At 48.3% G+C, this 26634-nt stretch overlaps 1 protein-coding gene across 1 annotated transcript in view; it reads left to right on the top strand.

The window, feature by feature from the left end:
* Positions 1–26634, top strand: part of LOC115094728 (vascular endothelial growth factor receptor kdr-like) — a 311596-nt gene that overhangs the window by 124260 nt on the left and 160702 nt on the right. The window contains exon 9 of the mRNA XM_029607986.1: positions 7819–7994. Coding sequence (XP_029463846.1) covers positions 7819–7994 — 176 coding nt within the window. The remainder of the gene's footprint in view (positions 1–7818; positions 7995–26634) is intronic.

The raw sequence follows: 26634 nt of genomic DNA, 5'->3' as shown, positions 1-26634 counted from the left end.
ATTCCCTCCCCCTCCCAGCCGAAACCGATCGTTAAGACGATCGATCACACGATTCACATCTCTACTAGGCAACCACCTAGTTTGCATAACAGAAGCAGTCACCCTGGTTTTACTGTACCCTTGGGTTTTTTGTTTTCTGTCCCAGAAGTTTCCTTCTGATCCTTTCAGAGCCTATCCCTCATCCCCCCGTCAGCACCCTCACATCCCTCCCCCATTTCCACCCTCCTCTTACTGTCACCTCTTGTTCCATCCCCCCCTCATCTCCCTTTGGCCTCCCTCTTCCCTGCTCCCACTCCTCATCTTGCTCTCTTCTTCCTGCCCCCATTCCTCCTCCTGTTGCGCTCTCTTTCTCCCTCCTGTCCCCACCTCTACCCACCAACCCACAAGAAAGAAAAAGGCTCAGCAGCCTCAAAACGTCTCATTTTCTAGTTTTCCCAACAGGAGGTGTATTGGTGTTCTAGGACCGAGTGTTAATATTTGCAGTGCTGCCTAATCGTAGGTAGAGTTGTTGCTTTTTGAGTGTTATTTTTCCAGGATTTTGAATTTTTTCACAATGTGCCTGGTAGTGGAGGAAATCTTTGGGGGTTTTTTGTATGGTGAGGTGTAGGAGAAAATATCCTTCTCTGACCCCATTGTTAGAGGGATGTGTGTGTGGAAGTGGGGCTGTGATCACAAAGTATACATTTACAGATCTGGAAGTACAGGATTTGTATTGGGTTTTGTCTTGCGCATACAGCGACAGGAATGGACTTCTCTTAACTCTCAGGGTACAGTATGCTGGGTCTGATCGCAGTCTCTCAGATTTACTGCTAGTGCTTTTCTTAATTCTTGCTTTGTGCCAAACAGCTCCTTTCTGAAGCTTGTTAAAGTGTTTATACATGCAGGCAACATAGTGAGGTGAGCTTGGAAGTTCTTTTCAGCACAAACAAATAAATGACTCTGTAATCTTTAGGCCAGGTTTTTACTCTTTGATGGCATCTCTTGGCACTAGATGATCTTCTCTCTCTGCAATTGCATGCATAGCCAGAATAGTCACTTAGCACTGACACTTCTAGTACCACTAGGTCTGGCTTTCTAGCACCAAGCATTGAATTGGTCTGGAAATGAATAATTATCCTCTGCCATTCATTGCAAGAATGTTTGTAAGACAGAATGACATTAACTGTAAATGCAAAGTGAACCATTGGCAGTGGGAACGTGGGCGGAGGTTAGGGCAGAGCTGGGACAGAGTTTGGTTCCTCCCCCCCCCCCCCCCCCCCAACCGAAAAGGCATTCCTCTACCCCTGGTTCAGCTCTGCACTCCCTATTACTTCCTCAGAGACCTCCCGTGCTGGGCCCTTGCTTCCTTCTCTTCACCACCTGCGCAGGGAGGCCGTTCCATGCATCCACCCCCCTCTCTGTAAAGAAATATTTCCTTAGAGGGCTCCTGTCACCCCCATCCCATGCATCCTCGTTCCAGAGCCTCCTTTCCATTGAAAGAGTCTCCCACCTCTTGTGCATGTATTCCTTGGAGACATTTAAATGCCTTGATCTTACCTCCCTCATGTCGCCTTTCCTCTGGGGTGCACATGTTTAAATCGTGACGTTCGTCTCCACATGCTTTCCAATGAGGTCCACTCACCTTTTTGGGAGTCACCCCCTGAACGGACTCCGTTCGGTTTATATTTTGAGTCAGGAATCAAATCCAGATCTCCTGCATGGCGGTGCGTGCACCCCTACCCACGTGCTACCGGGCCAGCCCTGATGGTGTCATTATTACCTGCTGTGCGTTGTGTGACCGCCGTTCATTCTTCATGGCTTATCCTCCCCACGAGTATGGCTGCCAGTGACATTGCAGAATCTACACATCTGCTTCTGGGATAGCTCTGAAGACAGTGGAACTTTTTTCCCCCCCCCCAAAGAACACAGTTAGCCTTTGGGTTCTAAAAGTTGACATTCTCACCTCATAATGCAGGTTTCTTTATAGGTTTTTTTTTTTTTATCTTCAACCAAATGAACTGAAAAACTTGTTTAGAGGCACTGCCTGTGGGTGTACAGTGCGAAAATGTAGAGCTGTTCACCCCATGAAGGAGAAAGTGACTTTTAAATTGCTAGTTACTTTTCACATAATTACTGTGAGCTGCATTTCTGACAAATTATGATTTGCTGCTGGTCCTATGGGAGCATGCGGTTTCAGGATGCATAATACAGGTATAGCAAGCTACTATAAACCAGGCTCCTGCCCCCACGAGCTTATCATGTGTTGGAGCCTTACAATGTGGACTGTGCGGCAGTCTAAATCCGAGTGAAATGTTTTGGATCTGCCAAAAAAGGGTTTTCAGTTCTGTAGAGACTGCAAGCCCCTGCAGCCAAAGTAGAGAAATATAAAAATACATCAAAAACCCCTGTGTGCTTTCTTGTGAATGATAAATGTTCTGCAAAAACCAGCATCCAGCACTCACAGTGTTAACAAGTTGGGAAGAAGGCTGTACTGTTTAGCCTGCTCAGAGAACAGCACTACATAGCCAGCCGAGGAGGCAGCCAAAGGAATGCTGGGAGACCATTTAAGGTAGAAAAGGCACAATATGGCTGGATCTGTCTGTGTGTGTGGGGGCGGGGATGGTCAGGAGTTGGAGCCAGGAGTCAGGAAGAGAGGAATGTATCTGACAGCTCTGCAATCAGTTCTTCTCCTGAAGAGCTAATTATCGAGAGGGAGAGACATAGGTCTGCACTCTGAGGAAATAGAAAGAAGACAGCTATTTTTGCTTCATAGCCGAGCTACATGTAAAATCCCAACAAGGGACAGAGGAGCCAGGAGCTGAGAGACTGAGAGACTTCCTTTCCAGAGATATCCAGGCCCAGGAGCACATGGCTATTAGGGATGTGAATCGTTTTCCATATCGTCTTAACGATAGAAATCGTGTGGCAGGGCAAGAAAATCGTCTTAGGCACGATTTTTTAGTTAAAAAATCGTTAAAAATCGTTTTTTTCCGATTAGTGCGCACTAACTCGAGTTAGTGCGCACTAACTCGAGTTAGTGCGCACTAACGGGGAGTTAGTGCGCACTAACTGAAAATGATACAATTTGACACTTTTCAGGTCAGTTAAGGTCAGTTTAGGAATGAATATGTATTCCTATTGGCTGCCCTCTTATTTATTCATGTTACCAAGTTTCCTACTGACAGTATATGGGGGATGGGAAATGGAAACAGTTGGTAGCTTGACAAAACAAGTAATGTGATCAGTCAATGTGACTAGAACTTGTGCCCTAACCCTGATACCAGGGGTATTGTGATCTTCCTGCACACAGTGCCCTATCCCTATTAATACCAGGAGTGTTGTGATCTTCCTGCACACAGTGCCCTATCCCTAATACCAGGGGTGTTGTGATCTTCCTGCACACAGTGCCCTATTCCTGATACTGGGGGTGTTGTGATCTTCCTGCACACAGTGCCCTATTCCTGATACCGGGGGTGTTGTGATCTTCTTGCACACATCCCGATATCAGGGATAGGGCACTGCATGCAGGAAGATCACAACACTCCTGGTATTAATAGGGATAGGGCACTGCATGCAGGAAGATCACAACACTCCTGGTATTAATAGGGATAGGGCACTGCATGCAGGAAGATCACAACACCCCTGGTATCAGGGATAGGGCACTGTGTGCAGGAAGATCACAATACCCCGGAGGAGTGAGGGTCAGGCAGCTCCCCCCTGTCTGTGAAGCCAGCCTCTCACTAGTAATGCAGGGAGGGAGCTGTCTCAGACTTCACCATCCTCCCCCCCCCCCCTTACCCACACACCATTCACTAGCTGGGACATGGGGGAAGTCAGGAGTGAGGGTCAGGCAGCTCCCCCCTGTCTGTGAAGCCAGCCTCTCACTAGTAATGCAGGGAGGGAGCTGTCTCAGACTTCACCATCCACCCCCCCCCCCTCACCCACACACCATTCACTAGCTGGGACATGGGGGAAGTCAGGAGTGAGGGACAGGCAGCTCCCCCCTGTCTGTGAAGCCAGCCTCTCACTAGTAATGCAGGGAGGGAGCTGTCTCAGACTTCACCATCCTCCCCCCCCCTCACCCACACACCATTCACTAGCTGGGACATGGGGGAAGTCAGGAGTGAGGGTCAGGCAGCTCCCCCCTGTCTGTGAAGCCAGCCTCTCACTAGTAATGCAGGGAGGGAGCTGTCTCAGACTTCACCATCCTCCCCCCCCCCCCCTCACCCACACACCATTCACTAGCTGGGACATGGGGGAAGTCAGGAGTGATGGTCAGGCAGCTCCCCCCTGTCTGCGAAGCCAGCCTCTCACTAGTAATGCAGGGAGGGAGCTGTCTCAGACTTCACCATCCACCCCCCCCCCCCTCACCCACACACCATTCACTAGCTGGGACATGGGGGGAAGTCAGGAGTGAGGGACAGGCAGCTCCCCCCTGTCTGTGAAGCCAGCCTCTCACTAGTAATGCAGGGAGGGAGCTGTCTCAGACTTCACCATCCTCCCCCCCCCCCCCTCACCCACACACCATTCACTAGCTGGGACATGGGGGAAGTCAGGAGTGAGGGTCAGGCAGCTCCCCCCTGTCTGCGAAGCCAGCCTCTCACTAGTAATGCAGGGAGGGAGCTGTCTCAGACTTCACCATCCTCCCCCCCCCCCTCACCCACACACCATTCACTAGCTGGGACATGGGGGAAGTCAGGAGTGAGGGTCAGGCAGCTCCCCCCTGTCTGTGAAGCCAGCCTCTCACTAGTAATGCAGGGAGGGAGCTGTCTCAGACTTCACCATCCACCCCCCCCCCCTCACCCACACACCATTCACTAGCTGGGACATGGGGGAAGTCAGGAGTGAGGGACAGGCAGCTCCCCCCTGTCTGTGAAGCCAGCCTCTCACTAGTAATGCAGGGAGGGAGCTGTCTCAGACTTCACCATCCTCCCCCCCCCCCCTCACCCACACACCATTCACTAGCTGGGACATGGGGGAAGTCAGGAGTGAGGGTCAGGCAGCTCCCCCCTGTCTGTGAAGCCAGCCTCTCACTAGTAATGCAGGGAGGGAGCTGTCTCAGACTTCACCATCCTCCCCCCCCCCCCCTCACCCACACACCATTCACTAGCTGGGACATGGGGGAAGTCAGGAGTGAGGGTCAGGCAGCTCCCCCCTGTCTGCGAAGCCAGCCTCTCACTAGTAATGCAGGGAGGGAGCTGTCTCAGACTTCACCATCCTCCCCCCCCCCCCCTCACCCACACACCATTCACTAGCTGGGACATGGGGGAAGTCAGGAGTGAGGGTCAGGCAGCTCCCCCCTGTCTGTGAAGCCAGCCTCTCACTAGTAATGCAGGGAGGGAGCTGTCTCAGACTGGTATCAGGGTTAGGGCACTGTGTGCAGGAAGATCACAACACTCCTGGTATTAATAGGGATAGGGCACTGTAAGAGATGACTGTAGTAGATTGAATAAAGATCTGATGTTTCTGCTCTCCTCACACCAAACAAAAACAACACACAAGCAGAGAAGCCCTTCTTACAAAACTGAGCTAGTGAGTTAAGTAGGAGGAAAAGTAAACATACTGGTGCCAGTGTGGGTACTTAAAAAATACACTTACCAACAATCAATTACATATATTTGAACTGTGTACAGTTCCAGCCAGGACCACCTTTCTAAAATGCACAGTGATTGGCAAATTCAACATGCACTAGCATTTCAGGTGCCTGCTAACAAAAATAATAAACAAACAAGTTCTAGTCACGTGAGTGCTGATCATTACATTACTTTTTTTGTCAAGCTTCCAACTGTTTCCATTTCACATCCCCCCAACCATATTGGTAACATCAATAGATAAGAGCACAGCCAGCCAATAGGAATACATACATACATATTCATTCCTAAGTGACCTTTACTGACCTGGGAAGTGTGAACACTTTGTTTCATTTTCTGTTGGTGTTCGTTAGTTTCCAGTTCCATTTCCCATCCCCCCAACCATCACCTCAGTGGTAACCTTGGTAATATCAATAGATAAGAGGGCAGCCAGCCAATAGGAACACATATTCATTCCTAACTGACCTTCAGTGACCTGGAAAGTGTTTATTTGTATCATTTTCAGTTAGTGCGCACTAAATCGAGTTAGTGCGCACTAACGGGGAGTTAGTGCGCACTAACTCGAGTTAGTGCGCACTAACACGATTTAACGATTTTTAACGATAAATCGTTAGAATTTCTATTGTATCGTGATCTATAACGATTTAAGACGATATAAACATTATCGGACGATAATTTTAATCGTTGAAAAACGATTCACATCCCTAATGGCTATATCACCCTCCTAAGCGACTGAGTTAAGTGATCTAAACTGCGCACAGAGAGCACCTTAGCAGAGGAGGGAGAAGGTTTATTTCCTTGTCTTGAGTCACAAATCTTAACTGCTTCAGCCTTTCAGCCAAAGTCAAGCAGAAACCCTTTGCTCACCCTGTGGCTTGCAGTGCAGGAGGGCTTGGGGTTCGGTTCGTTGGCCATCCAGGCTGGCAGACTTCTTCCCATGATGGTGGGAGGGCAAGCAGTCGAGTACAGTGCGTGGGCACCTCTAGCAGGCTCCAAGGCAACGTAAATAGCCAAGGCTCTGAGATGTCTCAGGACCCCTTCCCACAGGTACCCTGCTGTGGCCTTCAAAGATCTCGAATAGGGGGAAGCTTAAGTGCAGTAAACAGAAAGGAATAGGCAAGCAAGGCCCCCTCTGTTGTTCCAAAAAAAAGAGAAAGGACGCCAGACGCAATTTAGGGGGCCTGGTGCAGAAAGGTGCGTCCTGGCCCGCGCGCCCTCGTTGCCTGCGGTTCGGGGCGCGTTTCGTGAGAGTGTAAACTTTTACCGCCAGTGCGGCGAGAAGTGCCAGGCCCCAAAATGAACGTCGTAAAAATGGGAGCAATACTCGGCGTCCTTGCATGGCGGTCCCGCCTTGAGAAGCATTACTTCCCCACGCAGAGCAGCGTGTTGGGTCGGCTGTCATTTCCCCAGCGCTGGAAAACTTCACTCCAGCTCAGAGACGGAGTTACTGCACTGGCACTTAAATTGGTTAAAAAAAAAACCCAGAAAAATAATGTTAAAAAACTGACCCATGCACTTTGAGCCACATTTTAGTCGCTACGCGCGGGCGTAGATTTGTGTGCGCAACCCGGCACGCGCAAATCTACGCCCGATTTTATAACGTGTGCATGTTATAAAATCCGGGGTCGGCGCGCGCAAGGGGGTGCACACTTGTGCTCCTTGTGCGCGCCGAGCCCTAGGGGAGTCCCGATGGCTTTCCCCGTTCCCTCCGAGGCCGCTCCGAAATCGGAACGGCCTCGGAGGGAACTTTCCTTCCGCCCCCCTCCCCCACGTTCCCCTCTGTTCCCCTACCTAACCTGCCCCCCAGCCCTACCTAAATCACCCCCTACCTTTATTTTATAAGTAGGTTGTAGGTTGTGCTGATGCCAAGCGCACATTTTAAAATTTTGGGTTTGTTTTTTTTTTTTTTTAAACTCCCAGTGTATTTGCATATCATTAGCTTGCTGCATTGAGAGTTAAAACGTGCACTGGAAACCAGCTCACAGTTTGTTTTGGGGTTTTTTAACGCTCAGCTTATTGCATCGGCCTGTTAGAAAGCCGGGGGAGGGGAAACGGGGAGTATAGCAGGCCACACTGCACTACTACTTGGCCAAAATGTTCCCCTTTTTTTTTTTTTTTTTTGTATTACCTTTGCTAGATTTTTTTTTCTTTGAGAGATAAACACTGAATGTCCACAAAAAAAAAAAAAAAAATTTTGTTTGTTTTGCCTTACAAAAATTTGAAATGGACTTTTTATCCTCTCATACAGGTACAAAGATGGCCAGCTAATTGGACAGAATCACACGTGCTACAAACAAGGTCACGTTAGATACAGACTAAACATATATAACGTGAGAGAAAAGGACTCTGGCAACTACAGTATGGTTCTGAGCAACACCCGGTATGGCCTGTATGAAACGGTCACCTTTACGCTGGACGTGAATAGTGAGTACGGTATTTAGTGTGTTTTTACCGCTCCGGGGCTGTTCTGCTCTGGTGCTCAAGGTATCGTCGTGTCTCCGAGAAGTCTCCGCTTATGTAGCGCGGCGCCTTTGTCAAGCAGCAACGCGCCGGCGGTGGGTCCTCCTCGTGGCTCCCAGGTGCAGGCCGACCAACAAGCTGCCCGGCGGATTCGTCACGAGGCGTACTCTGTGCCACTGACGTTAGCGGAGCCAAAATAAGCAACTTGGCGGTTTCTCCGGGGGGGGGGGATGCCCCGGATTTCACCTGCTTTTGCCTTACTTCAGGGTTAAAGGCCTGCTGCTCCTCTTTCTCTCTCGCCCTGCAGAATTGCTAGCACGTGTGATTGTGTGGTGCCATTCTGCCGAGATGCGGAGGCAGTCCTTGTATTTAAGAACGTGATGCCGTTATAGACTCTGGTGAGGAATAAGGTGCTTAGCTGCTTTGGATGCCTCCGGGGGGGGTGATTTGGGAGACGTGTCTATGAATTCTGGGAAATGGTTTTGACATCCACCCAGTGCCAAACAGTGGTAGATGGGGCATTCTGCCTGACTGCAGGGGAGCTGTACTGGTTGCAAGGCTGTCACAAGGGCTGGACATGCAGGCTGATCTCCCCCAGGCGCCAAGCTTACCCCCCTTTTGAGTCAGTCTGCTGAGTGCCAAACCCAACACTCACCCCAGGCACGTTTTGTCCAGCGCCTGCCCTGCTGGTCGTGATACTAGATGCCAGCTGGAGATCTAATCTGTATTTACACTGCAAAAGGCAATGAAAAAAAGAAGCTATGCACTGTACCACTTACAACAGAACATGCAAAAAGATATCTAAGTGCTTCCCTTCCGCTTTGTGCAGCGACGTTATGAACACGGCGGTTTTCACTCACATTTTGGGTACATTCTTGAAATTGAATATAATTTAACATTGAATGGTTTTCAAATAAGTTTATTGATCATTCATTCATTTTTAGAAATTTGATATACTGCTTTTTTTTTTTTTTTTGGTATTTTTGTATTTACACTGCAAAAAACAGTTAACGTTAATGTTCAAGATTTGCTACCCACATTGCAGGTTGCAGGTTACAAATATTTGGTTCTGCTCATATATATATATATATATATTTTTTTTTTTTTGGATTTAATTTAAAAAAAGAAAAAAAAAAGCAAGCAATGTTCTGGGCTTTTGGAAGCATTACTCACTGCTGAATAACTGCTGCTCAAGACCCTAGCCAAACACTTCAAATATTGTTGCCTCTGGATGGCTTTGACTCGTACTCAGATATGCTTTGTGGTTTAGCTGAAATGTGATGTGCGAGTCATTCTTGCGAGCGTCCCACATCTGTACGGCCAAGTTCCCTCTGGATGGCCTAGAGATCCCACCACGTACGCCTTGTAGAGGGGCTTCCAGACGTGGTGTTCCTCTCGGTGCTTTCTTTCCCTGGAGTTTCCTAGGATGTATTTAAATGCATATTACGTTTTTAATCAAAGTATCTTTTTATATAGTTTTAAGTGAAACAAAAAAGAAAGGGAGACAAAATAAAAAAAAAAACAAGGTGAAATGGAAAAGCCAAAGAGAGAGAGGGAGAGTAAATGTTTACAGAGCGAGGGTACCACGCTGGCGAGGGATGCAGCAGGGCAGATGCAAACGGGAAGCTGGGACCGCGTGGACGAGATGAGTTATTGGAAAGTGCCGACTTTTGATTTGCTGCAAAGCACAGATGGGGGGGTGTTAAGCAGGTTTTTGCAACACCGAATGAAATGAATGACACAAAATGTAAAATGGGAGAAGGGATTTGGGGGTCCTTTAAATTAGGTATTGCATCCTACAGACAAGATACTGGAGCCAGTGCAGTGATAGCCCGAACACAGAATTCATGACGGAATATAACATAACATAGCAGAAAAGGTCCAAATGGTCCATCCAGCCTGCCCAGCAATCTTAAGGTAGCAATTGCCTCTCTATACAGGTTACTCCCATATTTCTTTTAAGGGTTGTAACTGTCGCTCTGTGCAGTTATCCCCAAACCTTATGATACTCATACAAATTTCAGCTAGTAATATTTTTTCTGGGTGATGAGCTTTCTTGAAAATTCATATATTGCTTGACTTGACTTGCTTATGGACTTGGCCATAGAAGCAGTCCTGTGCTTTTTCCCTTATGTCTGCGCATCAGTGCCCCAGACCATAGACATTGGGGGGCCCTCTTGGTTGTTAAGAACATAAGACCATGCCATGCCGGGTCAGGCCAAGGGTCCATCAAGCCCAGCATCCTGTTTCCAACAGTGGCCAATCCAAGTCACAAGAACCCGGCAAGCACCCAAACACCAAGAAGATCCCAAATTACTGGGATAGCAGAGGCCATTCCCTAAGTCAACTTGATTAATAGCAGGTAATGGACTTCTCCTCCAAGAACTTATCCAAACCTTTTTTAAACCCAGCTACACTAACTGCACTAACCACATCCTCTGGTAATAAATTCCAGAGCTTAATTGTGCATTGAGTGAAAAAGAATTTTCTCCGATTAGTCTTAAATGTGCTACTTGCTAACTTCATGGAGTGCCCCCTAGTCCTATTATCCGAAAGTATAAGCAACCGAATACATCTATTTGTTCAAGACCTCTCATGATTTTAAACACCTCGGACCCAATTTCCCTTTTCCTGCTGTTGAAGTGGGGAGCAATGTTTCAGTTGCATTTAAAGCATCAAGGCTTATTGGTTAAGGGTAGTAATCTCCATGCTTTCTGCTAAGGGTAGTAACTGATGCACCATTAAGTTACCCCCATTGCACGCTGTCTTCATTTCCTTTAAGACTTGGCCGTAGAAGCAGTCCTGTGCTTTTTCCCTTATGTCTGTGTATCAGTATTCCAGACTGTAGAAGTCGGGACCCTCGGTTGTTGTCTGAAATCAGTTCCTCATGTCCTCCCTGCCATCTAAGCAGGGAGCTTCTGTTAAGGGTAGTAACTGCTGCACCAGCAATTTACCCACCCGCACACTATCCATTTCCGTCCTCTAGCCATCTAAGTGAGGAACAATGTTGCCGTTGCATTAAAAGCATCAAGGCTTATTGGTTAAAGATAGTAATCCTATGTCTTCTGCAAAGGATTTTAACTGCCGCACCAGCAAGTTACCCCCTTGCACATTTTTCTCATTCCCATCCTCTAGCCTTTAGGGATCCACAGTGTTTATCCCCTGCCCCTTTGAATTATTTGACTGTTCTCTTCTTCACCACCTCCTCCGGAAGGGCATTCCAGGCATCCACCACCCTTTCCGTAAAGAAATATTTCCTGACGTTGCTTCTAAGTCACCTCCCCAGAGTTTCATTTCGTGTTCTCTAGTTCTATTGTTTTCTTTCCAACAGAAAAGTTTTGAAGTTCATGCATCATTAAACCTTTCAGGTATTAGAAGGTCTGTATCATAGCTCTCCTGCTCCTCCTCTCTTCCAGGGTATATATATATATTCAGATCCTTCATCCTCATAGGTCTTCCGATACAGACCACACACCATTATAGTCTCCCTTCTCTGGACCGCCTCCATCTTGTCTCTATCCTTCTTGAGATACAGGCTCCAGAACTGAACACAGTACTCCAGGACAGGTGAGGCCTCACCAAGAACCCTTATAAGGGCATCATCACCTCCTTTTTCTTATTGGTTATTCCTCTCTCTATGCAGCTCAGCATTCTTCTGGCTTTAGCTATCATCTTGTCACATTGCTTTGCCACCTTCAAATCACCAGACACTACAAGATCTCTCTCTTGGTCCATGCACATCAGTCTTTCACCCCCCCATCATATACAGTTCTTTTAGATTACTGCACCCCAGATGCAGGACTCTGCACTTCTTGGCATTGAATCCCAGCTGACAAATCTTCAACCACTCTTCAAGCTTTCTTAAATAATTCTTCATTCTCTCTGCTCCTTCAGGCATGTCCACTCTGTTGCAGATCTTAGTAACATCCAGAAACAGACAAACTTTACCTTCTATCCCTTTCGCCAGGTCACTCACAAAGATATTGAACAGAACCGGTCCCAACACTGATCCCTGTGGCGCTCCACTTAACACCGTTCTCTCTTCAGAGCAGGTTCCATTTACCATCACGCACTGTCTCCTATCAGTCAACCAGTTTGTAATCCACACCACCACCTTGGCGCTCCCAAGCTTCTCATTTTATTCACAAGTTTCCAATTTGGGACCATATAAAAAGCTTTGCTGAAATTCAAGTAGATTACATCAAATGTTCTTCCTCAATCCAATTCTCTAGTCGCTCAATCAAAAAAGATCAGACAATCAAACAGATTTGTCTGATAGTACCTTCCCCTGGTGACTCCATGCTGACTTGGGTCCAGCAATCCAATGGACTGTAGATAGTTCACTCTCCTTTCCTTCAGCAGCGGCCCCATTAATTTTCCCTCCACTGATGTGAGGCTAACCGGCCTGTAGTTTCCAGCCTCCTCTCTGCTACCATTCTTGTGACGCAGGATCACCACTGCTCTTCTCCAATCCCAGGCACCCACTCCCGATTACAGGGACCTATTGAACAGGTCATTCAGTGGATCTGCCAGCACGTCTCTGAGCTCCCGCGGTATATCTCATCTGGCCCCATGGCTTTGACACTTTCAGTTTTCCTAGCTCCTCCATTATATTCTCTTCTGTAAACGGAGTTTCATCTACTCCATCCCCTTCTACTGTCTTGCTAACCAGCAACGGTCCTTCTCTAGGGTCTTCTTTAGTGACTACTGAATTGAAGTATTTGTTTAATATTTCTGCCATTTCTTTGTTATTCTCCATACATTGCTCTTTGCCACCTTTCACTATACCACTTCTGGCCTCCCTTCTTTCACTGTATATGAAACTGGAGATAGTCTAAATCAAGGATGGCCAACTGCAGTTCTTGAGAGCCACAAACGGTGCAGGTTTTCAGGATATCCACAATGAATATGCATGAGAGAGATTTGCAGGCACTGCTTCCATTGGTGTCCTGAAAACCAAGCCTATGGCTCTCAAGGACCTGAGTTGGCCACTCCTGGTCTAAATCTTGTGAGAGGAAAAAAAAAAATCTTCCATGTTATACACAATAGAATTTCCTGATGATGTTATGATTCCTTAATAGCAGCTGCAATGAGATAGAAACACAGAATCAGAGAACAGGACAGCAGATAAAGACTGTATGGCCCATTCAGTATTCCCATCCACATCTCTTTCTCAGCTTAAAAATCCCTTCCTAGCTTTACAAAACAAGTTTAAAAATCCCTGCAACCTGACTGGCTTATGGATCACGTGCTTTGGGCTATTGCTTCAAACGCACTTGGGTTAAGGTCCATGCAGTAGTGTGCTGCAAGATATTGCTCGTCAGTTCAGGGTGCTGGATGGCCATTATCTGATGCCAAGAAGTGGTCTAAGTGCATTCCACATGCCACATCTCTGAGCACTAAATAAGAAACTGACTATGCTTAACAACACCGATTCTCCTCATTGTATCCCCAGGGGTCCCTTCTACAAAGTGGAAAACCTCGCTCGTAGTCCAAGCGAAACCTGATGCCTTATTCCCCGATGAACATCACAGTAATCCACCTGTTTTATGTTAAATAAACCACAGTCTGAGTTATCAGCACAGATTTCAGTCGCAGCGCCAATATTTTCCAAAGCGATTGGCAACTAGTTCCCTGCCTGTACTTGTTTAAACGTTCTAGCATTCAGGTCGAGACGTAACACATTTCTTGACATGGAATCCAGCTCTGGGAGCTGGCCCTTGCAGAACGCCTCCGCTGGACACGTGCGCCAGTACATTTGGAGGATGTTTGTAATGCAGTCAGTTTGGGATGATAACATGTGACCTCTGGCTGTTTATTATAACACAAAAACTCTTCTTTATTACTTTTATCTCCCTCTGGGGGCTCCAGCTCTTGGATGTGCTCAGAATAAGAAAGAAATTGTTTTTCTGCTTCAGGAGGACGGAGCATCTGGAGGCATGAAGAAGTTATTTTTATAGCAGCAAAGTAATGTTTTATTTCCTTTTCTCGGTTAAATCATTTTTATGGAGAGAGATTTTTTTTTTCTTGGCAGCGTGGCTTAGTGGTCGGAGCACAAGGCTGTCCAACTTATAGACCCACGTTGAAATCCTTTCTGTGCCATTCACTGCATGACTTTGACCAAATCATTTGACCCCCCCTTTTTCCCCCTCGACACTGGATTTCCTCCGTACACTGCTAGGCCTTTCCCTGTAGTGCCCATGCTTCCTGATGCACTGTGTCAGGTGGGCAGCAGACAATGGAGGACCGATGATCCTCGTTCTTTGCCATAAAACGTGCCAAATTCAGTTGTGTACATTTAACCTTAGAGCTGATGTTGTAAGCCTCATTATACATTTATGCCAGTTAAAACGTTTGGTGCTGTAACAGAGCCACATTATGGGTACCAAAGACCCAATATGTGGTTAGGTTTAATATAGACAAATCAAATATCTCGCTGAAAAGATATTTGTGAACTTTCCAACTGCGAGGTAATAACATAACAATCGGAGCCTGCAGTCTTAAATACCATACGGGCAGAAGTAGCATGGTCCTGCGGGACGCAGTAAGCAAATGCCCCATGAATAAAGTACTAAATAGAAAATGTGTGCCTTTTGCAAACCATTCAACTGCAAATCTATGGTAAAAAGATGGATACTGAAAGAGTAATCTTCCCTCCAGTTGGTTAGAAATGCATTCAACTGCTTTAAGCCCTCTTGAGTTCTGTTCCCTGCATCATCTCTCCCCGATCTAGGCTTCTCTCCTAGGACAGCAGGGTGTTAGTCCTCACATGGGGGTGACATCATCCAATGGAGCCTGGCACGGGAAAACTTTTGTCAAAGAATCTAGAAGCTTTGACCAGCAGACTGAGCATGCCGCCATCCCCGCGAGGTCCCCCCTCGGTTTCTCTTTTTCCGTGGTGCAGTTGCCTCGCAGTTAGTGGAGCTCTGCTTCTTTCTTGTTTTTCTTGTAAACATTGAGTATTTTTCTTGTCCCATTGTTGGGTCCCCATTCGCGGTCAGTGCCTCCTCAGCGCGGTAGGTTCAAAACCCCTTTTTCTGCTGCTTCGCAGTCAATTCCCGACATCCCGCTGACCGCCGGTCATCGACCGCGTTGGGAATTTTTATGACGTCATCCAGATTTTGTCGGTGCCCCCAGTGCCAGTGGGCCATGTCCATCACGTATCCGCATGAGGTTTGTATCCTCTGCCTGGGGGCTTCGCACGTTGTCTGAGGGTGTCAGCTGTGAGACCAGATGACCTCCAAAGTCCGTCGTGCGCGCCTTGACAAGATGGGAAAGTTTTCGGTTCTTAAAAGTCTGCTCCATCCACACCCTTGTCAGTCATCAACTCCAGGAGGTCGAGGGGAGCCCCTCGATGCGCTCCCTCTCGCTACTCCTTCTGCATCTTCGAAAGATTGAGGGCATGGTGATCGGTCCTCCATGATGTCATTGGTTTCCAGGACATCGGGATCCTTCGCTTCCTTGGCACTGGGAAAAGACCGGGCTGAGCACAGTGGGAGATCCTGCAAGCATTGACACCGGTTACCGTCGGCATGTGGCTCCGGTGCAGTACCGGTGGCTGCAGTACCACCACCGAAGTGACCCCGTGCCTCGGAGGCCCCATCCTTCAACATACCCAGAGTCCCAGGCATTCCCCACCTATATCAGTGCTGAGCACCGAGCCTCCTCAGAGAACCAAGGAAGAGCTGGTGATGCCTCATCCCTCTCCCTCGGTCCTGGCCTCACCAGACTTTCAGGAGGAGTTGTACCGCAGGGTGCAGACCGCGGTGCTCAGAGCTCTGAGGAGTGTCAAGCTGCTCCCACCACTGGTCCCCATGCTGGTGCCGGAGCCTCTGCCATCTATTCTGGTGCCTCTACTTGAGCGCCTGGACGTCCTTATAGGTGCCCTCCCAATGCAACTGGTGCCCAAGGGACCTTTAGTTCCCTAACGGCCACCAATGCCCCCCTCGGGAGCGATCCCTATCATTGCCTATCATTGGATCGTCTGAGGAGGAAGAAGTGGCCGGTGTTGCATTCCCGAGGCCTTGGTTCCTTGAGCCTATGCCTGGGCCCTCTGGCCTCCCGTGGCCCTTTCACAGGGCCCTCAGTGCCCCTGAAGCCGTCGGGGCCCATGGCTAGGATCCTCCGTGAGCCTCACCCTTGCCAGCCCTGTGATGGCTTTAGCCAGGAAGAAGGCCCTTATGACCCATGGGGGGATGATTTCTCGGAGTCTTCATTCGAATTCTCAGATGACCCCCTCTCTATGCTTTCCTCATCGGAGGAAAGGTGTCGGTCCCCCCCAGAGGATCTCTCCTTTGTGGGATTCATCCAGGCCATGGCTAAGGCTATTCCTTTCCAACTTCTTTCAGAGGAGGATGCGCGACATAAAATGCTGGAAGTGCTCCAGTTTGTCAACGCTCACAATGAAATTGTGGCAGTTCCCATCCACAACATCTTTAAGGGCCTTCTCCTTTGGATGTGGAAACACCCGATCTCCATATCTCCAGTCAATAGGAAGGCGAATGCCACCTATCTGGTACAGCAGGCCTTGGGATTTGAAAGGCATCTCCTCCACCAGTCGGTGGTAGTGTAATCTGCCCTTAAAAAGGCCAAGCGCTCCCGTACCCATGCCTCTGCCCCTCCAGGGTGGGAACATAGGGAGCTCAATGCTCTGGGCAGGAAGTTCTTTCAGGGCACTATGCTCATTGCCCGTATTGCCGCCTACCAATTGTATATGGCTCAATACAACCGGAATCTTTGGAAACGGATCCAGTACCTCACGGAGAACTTGCAGCAGCAGCAGGAGTCGCTCTAGGCTATTGTCCTGCAAGATTTAAAGGCTGGCAGGAGGTGAGGTGAGGTCCACCTACGATGTTTGAAACTACTGCCTGAGCAGTCGCCATGGGCATTGGCGCCCGTAGAATGGCCTGGCTCTGGGCTTCTGACCTCCGTCCAGAGGTGCAGGAGAAGCTGGCTGACCTCCGATGCACAGGTGACAAATTCTTTGGAGATAAGGGATGGGATGCGGGTGCTCAGTTGAAGGACCACCACGAAACCCTCCAACAGCCCTCCAGATGCGCCTTCCTCTGTCAGAAAGTCTTCCAGGCCAAGTTCCAGGAAGTCCTTTTACAGGCAGAGGAAATATTATCCCCCAGCCTTTCAAGCTCACATGCCGCGTACTAGTTCCAGGGGCCGCTCCCATCAACCGTGGGCACCTAGGCCTCAACCAGCACCCCAGCCAGTCCTGTCCATGGGCTTTTGACTGGAGGTGAGGGAGCACAAGTCAGCCAAATGTACCCCTGGCGCTGGATCCCCCAGCAAGAGGCAGGCTGATCAGCTTCGTCCACCACTGGGGGACCTTCACTTTGGACCCAATGGGTCATTAACATAGTCCGTCAGGGGTACTGGCTCAATTTCAGGCAGCTCCCAGAGAACTCTCCCCCATGTCCATTTTGGGGTTCGTCTGCCCAGCAGGTCATACTTCAGACAGAACTCGCAGCAGGAGTGGTAGAGCCCATTCCTCACCCTCAGCAGGGCCGAGGGTTCTATTTGAGGTATTTCCTCATACCGAAGAGAAACGGAGGCTTGCGCCCCATTCTCGACCTCAGGGCATTGAACATATTTCTTTTAAAAGAAAAGTTCAAGATGGTCTCTCTGGGCATGTTGATCTCCCTCCTCAAAAGAGGAGACTGGCTCCACTCCCTCGATCTCAAGGAAGCTTACACTCACATTGCTATCTTCCCCAGTCAAGAAAATACCTTTGTTTCATGGCAGGGACAGTTCTTTTCCAGTACAAGGTGTTGCCTTTTGGATTGACCTCAGCCCCTCAAGTCTTCACCAAATGCTTAGCGGTGGTGGCTGTGTACCTCAAGCATCGTAATGTGCACGTCTTCCTGTACTTAGACGACTGGTTGATCAAGAGCAACTCCTGCTCAGGGGTGTTGAGCGCTTTAGCCTTGATGGTGCAGACTCTGCAATCCTTGGGGTTTGTGATCAACTACCCGAAGTCTCACCTCTGCCCATCTCCTCAGCTGGTCTTTATAGGAGCCAGGCTGGTCACGGCACAGGCAAAACTGCCCTGTGATCGGGCTCTTGCTCTCGCCTCATTGGCAACCTTCGTGCACAGCAGCCAGCGGGTGACTGCTCACCTTCTGCTCCATTTGCTGGGCCACATGGTGGCTTTTGTCCATGTTACCTCTCTTGCCCACTTGTGCATGTGGAGGATACAATGGACCTTGCAATCTCAGTGGCAACAGGCCTCCCAGGACCTCAAGACCTGTCTCTCAGTCATGGAACCTCTGTCCTGGTGGGAAAACCTCTTCAATTTGGAGCGGGGAATTCCCTTCCAGGCTGCCCGGCCTCAAATGGTCCTCAACACTAATGCCTCTCCTCAGGGCTGGGGAGCCCAGATGGATGGCCTTCACACGCAGGGTCTCTGGTCCTCTTTCAAAGCCCGCTGTCAAATAAACCTTTTGGAGCTTTGGGCGATCTGTTATGCCCTCTGGGCATTTAGGGACCAGATGATGCGTAAGAAAGTCCTGATCTGGAGGGACAACCAGGTTGCAATGTGGTATATCGACAAACAGGGAAGCACGGGGTCATTCCTCCACTGTCACGAGGTGGTGCAGGTGTGGTCCTGGGCTCTGTCACAGGGGATGTTGCTGCGAGCGACGTACCTGCCTGGGACTCTGAATGTACTGGCGGACAGGATGAGCTGCTCCTTTCAGCCACATGAGTGGTCCCTAAATTCGGAGGTGGTGGCCAGAATTTTTCATCAGTGGGGAACCCCAGATGTGGATCTCTTTGCCTCCCCGCACAACTACAAGGTGAGCCGCTTCTGCTCCCTCTCACCGGGGGTGGACATCTGGCCTGTGACGCCTTCTCCCTTCACTGGGGGAAAGGTCTTCTGTTTGCATACCCTCATCTCCCACTCCTCTTGAAGACTCTGCTGAAGCTTCAAAAGGACGAGGGACCATGATCCTTATTGTACCTTATTGGCCCCAACAGATCTGGTTCCCTCTTCTTCAGGATCTGTCAATCAGGGACCCCATTCGACTGTGGACCATGCCCAATCTAATAACTCAGAACCAGGGTACCCTACGCCATCCGAACCTTCGGGTGTTAGCCCTAACGGCATGGATGTTGAGCACCTAGTTCTTCAGCCCCTGGACTTTTCGGACAGTGTCTCCTGGGTGCTGGTGGCTTCTAGAAAGCCTTCCACCAGGAAGTCTTACAGTTTGAAATGGAAAAGATTCTCCACCTGGTGTGCAGGGCATGACTTGGATCCATTCACATGCCTCTTTCCCAAACTGTTGGACTACTTGTGGCACCTTTCTGAGTCTGGGCTGTCAGTCAGGGTCCATTTTAGCGCTGTTAGTGCGTACCATTGGGATGTCGATGGTGTACACATATCAGTGCAGCCTTTAGTAGGTCGCTTTATGAGGGTTTGCTCTAGCTTAAGCCCTCTCTTTGGCCTCATGTTGCGTCCTGGGACCTCAACATTGTCCTGGCGTGGCTCATGCATCCTCCCTTTGAGTTGTTGTGTTCTTGCGACACAAAGTTCCTCACCTGGAAAGTTATATTCCTAGTAGCGATTACTTTGGCTTGCAAAGTCAGAGAGCTTCAGGCCTTGGTTACATGCCCGCCATACATGAGGTTTTTTCATAATCGTGTGGTCTTGCACATGCACCCTAAGTTCCTGCCTAAGGTTGTGACTGATTTCCAACTCATTCAGTCCATTGTTTTAACCACCTTCTTTCCCAGGCCTCATTCCCACTCAGGGGAATGGGCTCTTCATACTTTGGACTGCAAGAGGGCCCTGGCTCTCTGTTTATAATGCACAGCCATCCATCCAGCTCTTTGTGTCCTTCGATACCAATAGGCTGGGGGTGGCGGTGGGTAAACAGACTATGTCCAACTGGCTGGCAGATTGCATTGCCTTCTGCTATGCGCAAACGGGCCTTCAGCTGACAGACCGAGTCAAAGCTCACTCTGTATGGGCCATGGCAACGTCAGTGGCTCATCTGCAAGCGGTTCCTGTTGTCGAAATTTGCCGCGCAGCAATGTGGAGTTCCCTTCACACGTTCACGGCACACTACTGCTTAGACAAAAATGGTCAACAGGACAGTGCTTTCGGCCAGTCCGTTCTATGCAATCTCTTCCAGACCTGAACCCAACACTTCCTGCCTAGTACCCTTGCTTGGAGCCAGACAGTCCCCTCCAGACCAACAGCACCGCAGTTGTTGTTATGCCCGTTGGCACTTTGTTCAGTGACTGTTGGTCTCACCTGCTGCCGGGGACAGCCTGGAGCTTGGTACTCACCCACATGTGAGCACTACCATCCTGCTTGTCCTAGGAGAAAGTGCAGTTGCTTACCTGTAACAGGTGTTCTCCTAGGACAGCAAGATGTTAGTCCTCAGGAATCCCACCCGACTCCCCATGGAGTTGGATTCTCCTTTCAGTTTGTTGTTCGTTTTTTTCGCTCGTATTTTTTATCGATGTTACGAGTCTGATGGTTTGCATAAAAGCTTTTACGCGAACTGCAGAGAAGCCACTGGGCATGAACTTACACGCAAACATTTTGATTTTAAAAAGTCTGCATATAAGTGAACTGGCGAAATTTGCACCCTCCGAAAAGGAGGTGTAACTTGACGTGAGGTGATGTGTACCTGAACTTGGCCAATTACACGAGCGTTTTCAAAGCGAACTTATGCACATAAATTTGCTTTGAGGATCCTCCATAAAGTCTTTGGGACAGATTTTATAATCTGCTCGCGAGGGGTACATTTGTGCGTGCTACCCGGCACGAACAAATGTACACCCGATTTTATAACATGCGTGCGCTGCTGCTCGCATGTTATAAAATCCAGGGTCAGCGCGCTCAAGGGGGTGCACACTTGTACACCTTGCGCGCGCCGAGCCCTAGGGAAGCTCCGATGGCTTTCCGCGTTCCCTCCGAGGCCGCTCCGAAATCGGAGCGACAGCGCACGCACAAATGTATCCCGCGTGCGAAATCGGAGCGGCCTCGGAGGGAACTTTCCTTCCACTCCCCTCCACCTTCCCCTCCCTTCCCCTATCTAACCCACCCCCTAGCCCTACCTAAATCCCCCCCCCCTACCTTTATTTCAGGAGTTACGCCCGCCCCCGGACCAGCACCCCGCCCCCACCCCCGGACTGCCCCTTTTTCAAAGCCCCAGGACATACGTGCGTCCTGGGGCTTGCAGCATCGCCGAGCCTATGCAAAATAGGCTCGGCGTGTACAGGAGCAGGTTTTCGGGGTTACGCGCGTAACCCTTCGAAAATCTGCCCCTTTGTGTACAATATACAGACTTTACTGCTATTGGCCCATTATATAATTACCTTCATTATGGAAAGGGCAGTTAGAAGAAATGCATAACTAAATAAATAAAATAAGTGCACCCTTCACCATTCTTCCACTTTCTGTTAAAGTCCACTTTCATTTTTGTCAACCTTCCTGGCGAGTCTACCCTGTTAAAGATGTTTGTGTCATCTGCAAACGGACACACTTTTCCCTCAAGACCTTCCGTAGTGTGACTCGTAAATATTTTGAAATGAACAGGCCCGAACACTGAGCTCTGAGTTTCCCCACCGGTCCCTTTTACCCGTACCAGAGTGAACTGTTCGAGTCCTATTGCTTAATCTTCACCCATTTATTTATTTATTTATTTATTTATTTATTTAAAAGGTTTTCTATACCGTCATTAAGTTATTTACCATCATAACTGTTTACAATAGGGCACATATATCAAGGAAAATATAGATCATACATTACATAGAGGGTGCCAGTATTATTCAGTAACAAAAACACATTAAGTATCATATGGTTTATGACGTGGAATTTACATTGATGAAATTCTCATGGGAGATTATATGTTTCATTGCTATTCAACCTGTCTGTTTGACTACGATTATCAGAGGGATAAAATAATTTCCAGGTAGTATCTGGAGATTGTGAGCTGGGTGCTCTGTGTCCGCTTATCCTTATTTATTTGCTTGCGTCGTTCTCTTTATTGAAGGCTTGTTTGAAGAGCCAGGTTTTGAGGTGTGTTTTGAAAAGTTTATAATTTATTTCTCTGGAGTCTTAGATCTAGGGGCATGGATTTTTCCAGATATTCGGCCACATTTGTCCACCGATCACCCACTGATCTCTCTTGCAGGAAAAGAAGATCCCCAGCTGAACTGGGCCAGGGTACCCGAAAGTTAATACACTAGTAGGGAATATGCATGGATAGAGGCTGGGAGCCTTCTGCTGGGATTAGCAGTCTGCAGAGAGAAGTGTTTTTTGATTGGTGCACAGATTATTTGCCTTCCTGTGTGTAACACTAGTTGAACACATTTAAAGTTACCCCTGGTACCTCCGAGGCCTGGAATTGTGCCGTGGACTGTGGAGGAACAGCCAGCACGAGAAATTAAAGACATTATGGTTGTGGGAGCCAGTGCAGGTCACAGTCAGTGACTCTGCTACAGGGACCTATTCAGTTTCAGCCTTGATAGAGAACCTGAAGAGGCCCGTACATTAGATTAGGTCTGTGGTGACTGAAAGCCATGGCCATCTGGAAGTCATTTGGTGACCTCTCTGTGGACGAACATCTACATCACCATCACACTGGCCCCATCATTGGCGCTCTCAACAGAGAGGCCAAAAAGTGCACAGGTATGGATCCTGAATTACTGTCTCACCCACAGACATGACTGTCCCTGAAAATGGCTGAAGCACGTTAGCAGTGAAAACATGAGGACGTTTGCACTGCTGCTGCCTGTGCTGTACCTGTTCTACAATGGGGCAGTGTGTGTGTGTGTGTGTGTATGTATGTGTGGTGGGGCAGTGTGTGTGTGTCTGTGTTATGGTGCAGTGTGTGTGTGTGTGATGGGGCAGTGTGTGTGTGTGTGTGTGTGTGTATGTATGTGTGGTGGGGCAGTGTGTGGGTGTAATTTGCACTGCTGCTGCCTGTGCTGTCCCTGTTCTGTGATGAGACTATGTGTGTGTGTGTCTGTGTTATGGTGCAGTGTGTGTGTGTGTGATGGGGCTGTGTGTGTGTGTGTGGTGGGGGCAGTGTGTGGGTGTAATTTGCACTGCTGCTGCCTGTGCTGTCCCTGTTCTGTGATGAGACTATGTGTGTGTGTGTCTGTGTTATGGTGCCGTGTGTGTGTGTGTGTGTGTGTGTGGTGGGGGCAGTGTGTGGGTGTAATTTGCACTGCTGCTGTCTGTGCTGTCCCTGTTCTGTGATGAGACTATGTGTGTGTGTGTCTGTGTGATGGTGCAGTGTGTGTGTGTGTGATGGTGCAGTGTGTGTGTGTGTGTGTGGGTGTGTGTGTGTGGTGGGGGCAGTGTGTGGGTGTAATTTGCACTGCTGCTGCCTGTGCTGTCCCTGTTCTGTGATGAGACTATGTGTGTGTGTGTCTGTGTGATGGTGCAGTGTGTGTGTGTGTGATGGTGCAGTGTGTGTGTGTGTGTGTGTGTGTGTGTGTGTGTGATGGGGCAGTGTGTGTGTGTGTGTGTGTGTGTGTGTGTGTGGTGGGGCAGTGTGTGGGTGTAATTTGCACTGCTGCTGCCTGTGCTGTCCTTGTCCCACGACGGGGCAGTGTGTGTGTGTGCGATGGGGCAGTGTGAATAAGAGAAATGAATGAAGACTCCTGGTGCCTGATCCTAGCCCTAATTCCAATGGAACTGGAAGCACAGAGAAGCGGGAAGAACCTGCCAGATAAAAAAGAAATATAAAAACATCAAAAAGGGGGGGGGGGGGGGGGAATGATTTTTGTAGGGAATTAGTATTAATAAGTGACAGAGTCTGATTTATTGTTGTAACTGTGCTTGCTTTACGTATTGCACAAATATAAGATGCTGAATATCTAAAGCAGGTAAATAGCTGGGGCTCTTCCAGATTTCCTGGAAATAAATGTATGAAAACATTCAGTGGGAAGGAGGCGAGAATAAGGATATTCCTGAGAAGCCGCTGGGTGGCTGCCTACCCGAGCCAGCCAAAAAACAACATAGCAGGCCAGAAAGCCCAAAGAAGCATGGGCGATGTCTGTCCTAACTTGCTTTTTGCCAGCTGTAACTAACTGAATGCTTCCAGCTCCAGAGAACCTGTAAACGGAACAGAGCATGCTCCAGTTATGAAAAAACAACCCTATAGCATTTCATGATCTCAGTACAGGTGCAAAATACATAGCTCCGTATTGCCCCTGCATTTTGATGCAAAAAAATCTAGAAGTCGCTTTTAAAAGTAATTGGTTATAGGTTACTAGTTCCAGTCATGCAGAAAGGGCACACAGACAGAATAAAGATTACTCACCCCGAAAATAACAGCCAGTTTATTCTGTTGAACATTAGCAGCTGCTTTATAGGTCCCTTAGGGTCTTTCCTAACCTCAGTGCTTCTATGAGCTGGTCCTGCTTCCAGTGGACCAGAAGGAAAGTTGCTGAAAGTGATGAGAAGTAACATTTTGTGTGAAAACGTAATTATGGAAAGTAAGTTGAATAGTACTTGGTTATGCCACAATCCACTGCAATGTGTGAACTTGCGGAGACATGTCTGGTGGAAGGGCTTCACTGGAAGGATTCTGTTGGAAGGGGACCCATTGGAAGGACTCTGCCTGAAGGATTCCATTGGAAGGACCCTGCTGGCAGGGTGCCATTGGAATTGTGCTCGAAGGATGCCATTGGAAGGCTTGCGCTGGAAGGACTATACTGGAAAAGCTCCATTAGAAGGGCTCTTCTGGAGGGACTGCATTGGATGGGTTCCATTGGAAGAATTCTATTGGAAAAATTCTGCTGGAAGGACCTTCCTATGGAACCCTTCCGGCAGAGCCCTTCCATTGGAAGGGCCCTGCTGGAAGGTCCATTGAAAGTGCATTGGAAGGGCTCCTCTGGAAGAGCTCCATTGGAAGTGCATTCAAAGGCCTCTGCTGCAAGGATTCTATTGAAAGCTCATTGGAAAGGCGCTGCCAGAAGGCTTCCATTGGAAGCTCGTTGGAAGGGCTCTGCCGGAAGGGTTCCATTGGAAGCTCGATGGAAGGGCGCTGCCGGAAGGGTTCCATTGGAAGCTCGTTGGAAGGGCTCTGCCAGAAGGCTTCCATTGGAAGCTCGTTGGAAGGGCGCTGCCGGAAGGATTCCATTGGAACCTCGTTGGAAGGGCGCTGCCGGAAGGGTTCCATTGGAAGCTCGTTGGAAGGGCGCTGCCGAAAGGGTTCCATTGGAAGCTCGTTGGAAGGGCTCTGTCGGAAGGCTTCCATTGGAAGCTCGTTGGAAGGGCTCTCCCGGAAGGATTCCATTGGAAGCTCGTTGGAAGGGGGAAGAGCACCACAGAAAGTACTGCATTTGAAGGGCTTCACTGAAAGAGCTTCATTGCAGACTTAGCTGGAAGGGCTCTGTAGTGATTTGAATCAAACTTCCTGCAGGTATGCCATTGACTGCTCACCACTTCTCAATGGATAGCAGTGCAGGTTACTGGGGAACTTTCGTAAAGTTACTAGTTGCTGAAGCACAATGGTAGAAATAGCTGTGCTGGAAAGTTTATTTTAATAAATAATCGGCCAAGGGCCTAACAAATTTTCTGGTGGTCTTCACCAAATGTGTTGTTTGCTCTATGGTGCAGCAAGTCATAGAGGAAACTGCAGTCTTCCAAAGGTGCACACAATCTTCAACCCAAAGAGTCACCAGCTGCATGTGTCCAGCTCCTGTCTCTGGGGAGCTTGAGGAGAAAGAAAGAAAGAGAAAATCAGATGAGTGATTCTCCTTCACGGGGACAATGCAGGAGCATCTGCACGTTTTTGGGAAGAAGGCAAAGTCAGTGGGTGCATTTTACCCAGGGGCTTTCCTCCAAGTTTCACAGCAAACATATACACATAGGGGTAGATTTTAAAAAGGGTGAGTGCGGGTGTACATGTGTGCACGCTACCCAGCGTGCACACATGTACACCCGATTTTATAACTTGTGCGCGCAGGCACAAGTTGCATACATAAATAGCACATAGCATGTAAGAAGCATGTACGTACGTGCGTGCGTATACACTATTTTGTAAATGTCAAGAATTGCGCGTATTTTCCATTTCGCATTTACATTAAATTGCTGACCGGATATTTCAAAGCACGTATAGTTTCTTTGGATACATAAATAGCACATACGCATGTAAGAAGAATGTACTCGTGTATATACTAAGTATTTTGTAAATGTCAAGAGCTGTGCGTATTTTCCATTTTGCACGTATATTTTGAGAGATTTAAGACTCTTCAAAAAGAGTTTAAAAACATGGCTTTTCAAAAAAGCTTTTCACAGTGAGAACGGAGAATAAGAAGAACAAAAGAACATCTGCACACAGCATAAAGTTACCCAAGAGCGTACTTGCTTATTTTATTCTTCTTCTCATAATTAAATATTAATATAAGAGAATTACAGTATAAAGTATAATACTTGTATGGTTATTTTATTAATCATATAAATGGAAAAATCAAAACCACTTACCATATAACTTATATTATTGAAACATGTAACCGAAAAATGTATTGGCACTTTTTTAGACAAATTTTAAACCAAACTCATTTCTACGTGCCTATTTGTAAACCGTTGTGTTGGTGCATTGCTAAACGACGGTATAGAAAAGTT

This window comes from Rhinatrema bivittatum, chromosome 6 (assembly GCF_901001135.1).
Source record: "Rhinatrema bivittatum chromosome 6, aRhiBiv1.1, whole genome shotgun sequence".
Classification (NCBI taxonomy): Eukaryota; Metazoa; Chordata; class Amphibia; order Gymnophiona; family Rhinatrematidae; genus Rhinatrema; species Rhinatrema bivittatum.
This window is presented reverse-complemented; position numbering and strand designations above follow the sequence as displayed.